Below are 10,857 nucleotides of genomic sequence, written 5' to 3'. Positions count from 1 at the left end.
GATTGAACAGTCGATCAAAGTTCATTCATCCATCTTCCGCTTCAACTTATTAGGGACAACAGCTGAATAAGGTGTACGAACATTTTTGAAAATCGTTAAAAAATGCAGCAGGTAACCACATTAATTTCGCATCGAATTTGCGACCTACAGTTGAATGGATGAGCTAAATAAGCAGTTTTTAAAGCTTAAGTGAATCGGGGTTACTTTGATCTCAGGGATTATATTTCTCGGACAGTACACTTGATGTCTTTTAGAACGACTTATTTCCCGAAGTTTCTTTAATTTACGGTACTGAAAGTGCTTGTCAAAACTTGGCTTAGCTTCTTCCTTGCCAAAATATCATGTAGGTTGGCAAGCGTAAAAAAAATGTTTTTTTTTTCACAAGGATAAAAATACAAACGTTTACTAGAATAAAATGTTCTTTATGCTTCGTTCAGACCTCCATTCGGTCAGTTGAATTAGTGCAGTGCAGTTGGTGTATCGGAACAATCGTTATAGGGAAAATTAAAAAAAAAATGGCCAACATCTTCCAGCAGGGCGTAAGGCAGTTCTACAAGGATTCGGTTATCCTCATGAACGGGGTGACCGGATTTTTGGGCCAAACTCTGTTGGAGAAAACGATTCGATCGTTGGAACCTCGCAAGGTTTATTTGTTGATTAGGGGAAAGAAAAATCAATCGGCCGATCAGCGATTGGAAAAACTGATGCAAGGAGTGGTAAGATTTTTTGGAGTGAAGTTCGTTGAGAAGCAGTTGTTAATTAACTTTATTTTTTTGTTTTTGGCTAAGATATTCGAAAAAAGTCGGAACCTGCCTGTCGCTAAAACGCTCCAACCGCTTCACGTAGATATGACCCGAGAAGACTTGGGATTGGAGTTGGGAATCCGACAAGAATTGATGGAAAACGTTAACGTTGTATTCAATATGGCGGCAGCAGTTACCGCAAATTTGCCTCTAAAGGACGCGTTGCAGTACAACGTTGAGAATAACCTGAATTTATTCGGATTAGTGGACAAGATGGCAAACTTGAAATCAGCTGTTCATACCTCTACGATGTACGCCGATTGACAGTACGATTCGATGGTAGAACGAATCAGAGACGATGTGCCCTTTGGGGGTTACCAAGGACTTAAACTTTTGTTAAGCAACCTAAACGATGCTGAGCAGAATGCAATCACCCCTTACATCATTGAAAATCACATCACCACGTACGGTTTGGCTAAAAAAATTACCGAAGTAGAACTGCAGCGAAATTTTTCCTTTAAGCCGATTGGCATTTTGCGACCACCATTCAGTAAGTATAGAAACGGATATTTCCCAAGCAACCAAAAGTTGCGTTTTTAGTTAAAGATGGAAACCCCAAAGTTCACATTTGGCTCAACAAACGTTTTACGGGAGCTTCAGGTGACTCTTGTCACATAAAAGCTACTCAGAAACTTCCATCGCCCTTTGAAAGGTTAAATTATCAATAACGGAATTTCTAAGCGCTTTTAATGCAACTTCTTTCAAGAAGGTCGATAACGTTCGCTTAACACTTTCTAACGCATCATTAAGATACTTCTCGGTCTTTCAGAGAACCTTTATGGGAATTCTAAGCAACATGTCAAATATGTCTGTCAATTTCTTGTCATGGTATTTGTTTTGTTAATATCAGCACTGATATTTACAAATGGAATCCAAGATTTTTTTTGGAAGTTCATATCAATGTTAAGATATTCGAATAAATTTTTGATGATGAGAATTTTTGATATTATTTGTAACATGTACTGAAAGTCCTTTAAAGGAAATAAGGTACAATCTATTGACCAACCCATTCAACCATCTCAAATGACTTTAAGGTTAAATACTTATTATTAAACTGGCTATGAACTATTGCTGGATTGGTCGAGAGGCTGGTGAGTTTCATTGCAACCTAGAGAGCAGCGGTTCAATTCTCTAGGCATAATTAGCTTTTGTAATCAAAATAATATAATTAAAATATAAGATAGACCGGCAACATAGCAATCTGTCATCTGAATGTCAGAGCAATCTGTCAATTAGATTTTTTTTTCAGCGCGTAGAAGTTTTTTGACATTCTCTTGGAAGCTGAATAGCATTATCTTCAGCCACCTAAACGAATTTGAAAGTAGCTTTAAGAACTTAAATTTTGGGCTGATTAGCATTCTCTTCAGACAGAAACGAGAGCTGATTAAGCTTTTATGCAACCTTTTTAAAGGGAATTTTGGTTGCTTGGGTTACTCCCAAAATTTTATCTACATTTTTTGTACAGGCACCGGTTCAAAGACTTTGTTGGACTCGACACCTTTCTTTTGGCTCGACACCTCGTCCACGGCACGACGACCTTCCATCCAGTCGGAAGCAAAGGTTTTTGAGTGGCTCTGAGGAAGAAATTGGTGATAATTTCAGTAGCTAGTTTCATCTGACTTCCAGCTCGACGATCTTTTGGTAACCCCCTTCGATGATTCCTGGTTCAACGACCATTTGCCTCCCAAGATCAACGACCTTCCAAGGTTCCTGGTCAGACGTCCTCTACCTGGCTCCGTTCCGACGATTATCCAGTTGATCTATGATCTCGACGCCCTTCCTGCGGCTCGAGACCTCGCCGCTTTTCAGTGATTCCAACCTGACGACCTCTACTAGGCTTTTCAGTCAAACGGGCGTTCAGCCAAACTGGCCGCAATATGGGTTACAGGAAGATACCCCATACAAGAGGTGGTGTCGGCTTGAGAGGAAGGCTTTGTGCTATGACCCCCTCCCACAACCAAGGTGGTCCCTGCAGATGTTCTGCGTCATGATGGATAAAAAAAACGTTGAAAGGGTCACGGATAGAAGCTTCGTTGTCATAGGCGGGGACTTTAACGCGTGAGCCGTAGAATGGGGTACAAAACTCAGGGGTCAACTTCCACTGGAAGCCCTAGTAAGGCTGAACGTAAACCTATGAAATGTAGGCGATATAAAGACCTACCACAGTAATGGGGGTGAGTCCATCATTGACGCCACTTTGAGATCCTTTATTGTATGGGTAAAGTACGCGGACAGGTAGAAAAAGTACGACAACAGGACAACGCCTCTGTAAGACAAAACAATTCGACCGGAACGTTTTCGTCGAAGTGTGAAACTTGGAAAATCTGTCCACGAAAAACCTGACGAGGGAACTCGCACGCGCATGTGACGCTGCGATGACCAGGAGGCCAAGCGCCAAGCCAAAACACTTGGCAGCCCGTCTACTGGTGGACGACGGAAATCGCGGACCTGCGTACTAGTTGCCTACGAGCTAGGCGATATATGCAGAGAGCGAGGATTCCGTCAGCGAGAGAGGAGCGAAGAGTGCACTATGCAAGTGCGAGGTCTGCCCTCTGCAGAGCAATGAGCAAAAAGGCACGTTTCAGGCAACTCTGTGAGGACGTCAACGACAACCCCTAGGACAACACTTACAAGATTACGCGGAGTATCGTAGTAGAACGTGCCCTCTGCGACGGAAGCTGCGGGGATAAGACATGACCTTCTCCGCAGTCGAACTCGTAGGGGGAAGAGTATTCACGCCGCGGAATACTCTCGGGTAGAATGTTCTCACGTCGCCTTCGGATGAGCCATTAGAGACTGGTAGGATGACGTCACCGTCGGAATTCATCTGAGTCGTAAGCGTAAAATACCCGTACGTGTGCTAAGGCAGGCACGATCCTAGGATAAGCTGCTCTCGCAAAAAGCCTAGGGTTGCCAGCTCCAAAGTTGTCAGCCAAATGAAGGTGGAAGACCGGACCACGGTGGGAGTAGAATACCCTTTCGGCGGGGGGCCTTCGAGAGTGTGCGTCCGAACCTAGCAGTAAAGTACAAAGATAAATATGACTTTACCTTTCGCGTATGCCGAGCTGATAGGTACGTCGCGAATGTTGTGTAGGATACCTCCACCGCCGCGGAGTATCCGAGTAGAACGCGCTCCCTACAACGGAAGCTGTGGGGATAGACTTAACCTTCTTCGCAGTCGAACTCGTAGGAAGAAGAGTATTCACGCCGCAAAATACTCTCGGATAGAGTGACTTCACGTCGTCGGCGTAGGATTACGTCTTCGCCGGGAATCATCTGAGTAGTTTCGTAAAGCACTGGACGTGTGCTGTGACAGGGGCGTGTCCAGGATAAGCTGCTCACGACCGGCACACGAACGGGCAAAGAGGAGAGGGCCTCAAGCCAAACCAAGCGGAACCAAGACCTCAAGTCGTTCGAGGAAAGGTCATTGGTCTCTAACAGAGTCGCTTTGCATGATAGCCGTGGTTACCAAGCGAGCCTTGAGTTACGAGTAAAGGTCGGACCTCGAGTCGGCAGAGGAGAAGTCCTTAGTTTTGAATCGTAACAGCAGGCAGCGTGAATATGCTGGATTAGTACGAATAAACGAGTATTGCCGTACAGCGCTTGCGCGAGTATGGTCTCCTATAACGGGCGTAGCCTTCATTGCAGGTTTGGATGGGAATTATGGCCAAAGGCAATCCGTTTACAATCTGATTAATTAACTAATAAAAAAAATGGCTCCAGCTTGGCGAATTTCCATGGATTCGGCTTCCAGGGGATCTCTGCCAGATGACCTTCCTCGGTTCCTGTCCGACGACCTTGTTTGACTCCCGATAGCCGCACTTCTTTTGGCTAGTCACCTATCCAATGGCATGACGCCTTTCATCTAGCTTCCAGCTTGACGATTTTTCGGTGGCTCCGGTCGACAATATCTAGCTCGACGACATCCGATTCATTGGTTCTTAGTTGGTTCCTGGTCAGACAACCTCCACCTGATTCCTGTTCGACCACCATTCCTGTTTGACCTTTAAAAAAAGACATACACCGTCTTAGCCGATTTAGGCTTTACAGACTGAATAAATGACGTGGACAACTTAAGATTAACATTTAACACCCAGTACCGAGATGGGAATCGTACCCATGCCATCAGTGGACCAGCGATTACCGTCTTACCACGCTAACCACTCGACCACCGAGATGACCACTTTAGTGGCGACGCCCTTCTTGCGGATCGGAGCTATTTCTGGGCCTCGAAGCCTTCCAGTGGTTTCAATCCGAAGACAACTGCTTGGCTTTTCAGTCAGAAGGCCATCCATTTCAGAACATCCTCGGCTATTGTCCGACGACCTTCACCTGACTTGCCTCGCGCTCTTCTTTTTTTCTTTTGGCTCGACGCCTCATCAATGGCACGAAGGCCTTCCATCTGGTTTCTGGCTCGACGATCTGTCGGTGGATCAGGTCGATAATTCTTAGCTTGAAGACCATACAATTGGCTTCCCGGCTCACGGACCACTAATTTGTCCCGGCACAATGACCTTGGAATGGCTCCGCCCTGACGAACTTCCAGTAGCTCTGACGCCTAACTAGGCGACCTTCCAATGGTTCCTGGATCGTTGACCTTTCTTATCTTTAGCGCGTTGTCTTTTCATTGATTGGCTTCCTGGCTAAATGATTTTCCTCTGCTGATTTCTCCTCTTTTCCACTAGTGCTTGGCCCAATATCTGTTATTGCAGCACTTTCAGTTGTAGAAAGAGATTTTTTTTTCTGTTTGAAGACAGAATAACTTCATCTCTAGCTTAAGATTGTTTTCATACTATACTTTTTAAGACGCCAAAAGGGTACCATTTAAACAGTTGTTCTTGTTTATGAAATTATTCTAAATTCGTTTCCAGTAAGCAGCGTCCTGAGGGAGCCTCTTCCGGGTTGGATTAACAATCTTTACGCGATAGCAGGACCGATGGCTCCGACTGCGCTGGGACTCTTCTCAGTTTGGTTCTACAACATGAGCAAAAAACCGATGATTGCACCGGTGGATTATTGCGCCAATGCACTGCTCCTAGCAGCCAGAGATATACACCATAACTTTACTCCGAATAAAGACACCATACCGGTCTACAATTATGCGAGTGATAACACTCCCACCTACGGGCAAATGTTGGACAACTATTTGGAAGCGTTGGGACCTTTCCAGAAGTTTCTCTAGTAAGTGTACCCTATTTACTAGATTTAAAGACATCAAAATTTATTTCCTACTCTCTTCTCTAGCCACCATCTGATGGGCTTGCGAACTGCTAATCCGGACAACTACTGGCGCGGATATCAGGTTATGCGATGGCAAGCCTCGGCACTGGATCAGCTGCGGATACTGCGAGGTCACAAGCCAGTGCTGCAGAAATTGGTCGACAATGTATATACAGCGATTACGAACTATAAATACATTCCACTGAAGGACTGGCAGCTCGAGACAGCTAATGTGAACCGGTTGCAGCAAGGTTTGAGTCAAGAGGAGGCCGATATATTCTACAGTGATCTACGCAGTATCGATTGGGACTCATATCAGCGGAAGTTTCTTCCCGCGTTCAAGAAATATGCTCTCCAGGAGAAGTTTGAAGGGCTCTAGCGCGATAGCAGAGACCTACCTGGCTTTGGTTTTCAATTACGTTTTTCTTGAGATTTGCTTTTTTCGACAAGATAGGCCATGAAAAAATTACCGATTATTGGCGCTCATCGAAAGAGTCACGTAACTTTGATAACCTGCGTATGTTCCTCGAAGCGGATTGCGCTCTCGACGATCTGAACTGTTTACTCCTATCATCTAGAAAGCCTCAATCAGCTTGATAGTTAGCAGTACTTGTTTATCGTTAAATCGCAATAGATGCAAAACGTGTAGAACCTGAACTTGTAAGACGCGCTTCGTGTATTCAACAATGAGAACTCGTCCAGCTTTTAACGTAACGAACGGTTTCGTACTTCACATTTTGATAAGTCTAAGAGCGTGGACCGAGTATCCGGATTCTCAGTACGGTTTTCCCGGCAGATTAACTGTAAAATCCGCATCAACGTCAAGCAGGAAATCTACGGTTGTCCAACTGGCCACGACAGGAAGCCTGACGGAATGATCGCTGCTGACCAGCCTTGCCAGATCTACGGATTTCTTCGTAGTTCTACGGATTTTGACCATATCTACGGAGCTACGGATCGATGCTCCAAATCTACGGATTTTCAGCATTTCCTACGGATTTTCTACAGATTATCGAATAAATTCGAGGGATTCTGCGGATAAATGAAAATTCTACCTGACGACCAAAAAATTCGTGAAATCTACGGACTTGAGCGGTTTTCAATCTGGCCACGCTGCTGCTGACTGTCATGGCTACCGTTTGAAACTGATGCCGTTGGAATGCCGCATAAGGGGGTGTGTGTGCAAGAACAAAGCTGAGAAAGGAACCGAAGGAAACTAGTGTGAGTGTGAACAGTTCGCCAGAGGAACGATCGGGAATGTAACCTGTCGTGGCGAGGGGTGTTCCACTATTAACAACTATTTATAAATATCGATATAATTTATCCATTCCTCACATTAACTATGTTGGGAATGGTGAGCACATTCAATCGTTTCTTCGGCTTTAAGGAATACATTCAAAGAGATATTTTAAGTAGGAAGTTGAGAAACTGATAAGTTCTTCGAATTTTTCTGTTTAATTTTTCAATAAATAATATTGTCCATTGTAGAATTGGGAAACATGTGTTCTTCATTCAAATACAAAATTAGCTTGAAAAATTACACAATCGTTCACGCTAACTGACGGACTAACTTAACAAGTTTTGATTTAATGATATGATTTACTTCTTTGAAAGAACTTGGTCGCTCCTGAAACGATGGTCCTTTACAAACGAATGTAAAAATGCGACACCGCTTCTGCAACCATTAAGTGATTTTCAGGAAAAAAAAACTGTATCAGGATGTCAGGCTAAACCTAGAACAATCATACCAATCATGGAAAATCAGTCACATTGGCATCTCTCATAACACAAACGCTTGCTCAAATACGGCGCCTGTTTGCATCGGTGCTGGCCGGCGCTCGATAAAACATAGTTCAAATTAAGGGTGTCAATGATGAAATTGTCACACACAAAATTCTTTCGCAAAATTCGAGTTTTCATCAAATTTTCAGGGATTGCAAAATAACTATTAAATCTCATTTAACCGTTTTACTCGTATTTTATTTACAGTCCATACGCAAATGCCCGCACCTTCCTTAACCCCAGCCATAAGATTCTGCACAACCTGTGAATCAACCGTTTTTTGCACGTAAACCCATACTTTCTTCAGCTCCTCGATTCTTTTCACTACCTTAGGTCGTTTAAGAAGGTGCTGTTTCATAATCGCCAAGTACTTCCCAATGGGGCGGAGCTCCGGATTGTTGGAAGGGTTGAACATTTTCGTCACGAAATTGACCTTATTGTCCGCATGCCACTTCAGCACGTCCTTGGAGTAGTGGCATGAGGCCAAATCCGGCCAAAAGATTGTTGGGACGTTGTGGACCTTCAGAAGAAGAAGCAGCTGTAGAGAATATACGATATAAGAAAGTTATAGATAAACTTAATTCAAGAGCGAACAAAAATGTCTCATTTATTTCTTCAGGTAAATACTATACAAATACTGATTAATAATTAATAGTTTATTCGCTATAGAATTTTTTTAGTGGTTCTCAGTTGTTCGTGAGATTCCGATCGGTACAGTTCATTTGCTTTGGTTGTCTCGAGTGCGTTTGTTTTATTTTCGTGTTTTGTATTTTCCGATGAGTGTTGGATTAAAAACGTCAAAAGATAATGTGTGAAATGGAAATCATTGTTATAGAACGATTGTAGAATGCGCCTTAAACTGAAATTACGCTGTGAAAAAATGAAACGTATTGTGAAAAAATTGTTGTTGGGAAAGATGGCGGCTTTCATATAGGAATCCATAAATCTTTATGTCTGGGCGAATCGAAGTGTCTCTCATTGGTGCGAGTGGAAGGGAAGGTTTTTGTGAAATCGAACGGAAAAGAACATCTTTTATGATAAGTTTTGGGCCGAAAGAAATATCTTCGCGAGGTCTTTTTTCCCGAGAAAGGCGTACCTACTGAAAAAGGAATGGATAACAACGAACTGAGAACAACAATCGGTCAATGCGAAAGGAATTTGGTGAGATCCATCCATTTTGTTTTATTTTTCTTCCTGGTTCATGCTCTCTAGCGGCGACTAGTAGAAACTTATTTTACGTTTGAATCAGACGTCAAAAAGATACACTCAGTGTTGCTCATTTAGACGATTTGTCAAGAAAGTTAACGACTCCTTATGGTTTAAGCCTTGATATTTTTGTAACTTTTATTGTTTTAATATTAATTTATGCATAATGCAACATACCATGAATCTATTGTCCTTTTTCCAAAATGTTAGATTTCAAAAAAATATAATGTGTTTTATCAACATGCAACTTGGTTAAGGGTGTGAATAATTTTGCAATCAAATGATACAAGTAATGATACAAGTACCCGAGCAGACTTTTATGGCAAAATTATAGCAAATTTTGCTATCACGCCTTGAGAGCCCATCTTGCTCTCATTTTGCTTGACATAAGGTGGTACACAGCAAAAATGAGAGCAGAAATTTCCATACTTGGTTAGCAAAGTGATGCCTAATTTTGCTAAAACTGAGACCTTAACTACACCTCATTTTCTGAGAGCTTGGAGAGCATAATGATACTTATATAAGGCATCAGAAAATTTTCTTCTACAGCAAAATTCGGCATCAAAATGCTTTTAAAAATTCACAAAAACGAGGTATTGTTAAGGCATTATAACTAGCAAAATTTGGCATTACGATGCAAATTGGACTCTCAAAGCGTGATAGCAAAATTCAATATTTGCCATTAAAAAAATGCAAACTACGCTAATTCTGGCTTTGAAGGTTTCAAACCAGTAATAAAAATGCCTAAAAAAGTGTTTCCTTTATATAGCGCTATTTTGGAACAATTTAGGCTATTCATTGTGTTTGTATCGAATGCATTTTGCATAAATGTCTGCTCCATCCGACTATATTTTTAACTTAGGTTTGTAAAAAAAGTTATTAAATGCACAATGTCATGGGATGCATACATCGAGGCGTTATAATTCAGCGGATTAAGCATAAAAAAATAACTTTTTTAGGTACTTACTTAAATTCTCCTCAAAATGGTTGAATTTCTTAATTCATTCTTATCCCTGGACGGTAAAGGTTCTCAACTTTCCATTTCCAAATTTTTCAACGCATTCGTCCGTGATCGGAGACTCTCGGTCGTCAAAGTTTGACCTATCTGAAAAAATCATATAGAAAAGGTGTAAAGTGTCGCAAATAAAACAAAAAAAATATACAGAAAAGGCGAGAAAATAAATTCTTTAACGCGTTACATAGCGTTACATCTAAATCATATTATGGTGAAAAAAGTTCACTCTAAATTCACATCCACACATCTTCGGATTGTCTATACAAAGGCGTGTAGCATAGGCTACCCACAGGATTTGGATGGAGAATATATTTTAATTTTATTTTATCTATCATCAGAACGTTGCCTGTAAAGATGCTAGTGTATACGATTATATTCGACATAACTTTTCAAGTATACATTCAGGCGTTTAAATTATGTTTGTTCAACACATGACTGAAATATTCAAAGCTCTCTGATAAGGAGCCGTAATCGAACTCATATAGGTTCTAGTAAATCATTAATGTTAGGAGAGAAATTTAAAACAAGAGATGAATGTATTAAAAGAGTGCCTTATCTATCAAGCATTAAATTAAAGTGCATGTAGCAGCAAATGGACTCACCAGTAAAATTTCCCATCTTTCACGTCTCACCTCAAGTATAAAGGAGTCATCTTCAGACCTAATTAAAGAGTCAAAGCAAGACTATAACCACGGTGAACAATCCGCATCCCAACAGTTCCTGGAAGAATAAAGAAAATAAATTTACAACTGTTCTACTTTATTGAAAATGGTTATGGAATACAAATAATACTTGAATTGATGCCCTAGGATCAGAGCAATGTTATAAAAT

At 41.7% G+C, this 10,857-nt stretch overlaps 2 protein-coding genes across 2 annotated transcripts; both read left to right on the top strand.

The window, feature by feature from the left end:
• The first annotated feature begins 515 nt into the window (after nt 1–515).
• On the top strand, nt 516–1,067 carry LOC129738045 (fatty acyl-CoA reductase wat-like). Its single transcript, XM_055729223.1, has 2 exons — nt 516–716; nt 789–1,067. The coding sequence occupies exons 1-2, from the start codon at nt 516–518 to the stop codon at nt 1,065–1,067; spliced, it is 480 nt and encodes a 159-aa protein (XP_055585198.1).
• Nucleotides 1,068–5,786: 4,719 nt separating this feature from the next.
• Nucleotides 5,787–6,508, top strand: LOC129749420 (uncharacterized). The gene is made up of 2 exons (XM_055744399.1): nt 5,787–5,984; nt 6,048–6,508. Exons 1-2 carry the CDS (start codon nt 5,800–5,802, stop codon nt 6,400–6,402), a joined length of 540 nt encoding a protein of 179 aa, XP_055600374.1. The 5' UTR covers nt 5,787–5,799; the 3' UTR covers nt 6,403–6,508.
• The last annotated feature ends 4,349 nt before the right edge of the window (nt 6,509–10,857 follow it).

Source organism: Uranotaenia lowii, chromosome 1, assembly GCF_029784155.1.
Source record: "Uranotaenia lowii strain MFRU-FL chromosome 1, ASM2978415v1, whole genome shotgun sequence".
Classification (NCBI taxonomy): Eukaryota; Metazoa; Arthropoda; class Insecta; order Diptera; family Culicidae; genus Uranotaenia; species Uranotaenia lowii.
The sequence above is the reverse complement of the archived record's forward strand: the minus strand, read 5'-3'. Positions and strand labels throughout refer to the sequence as shown.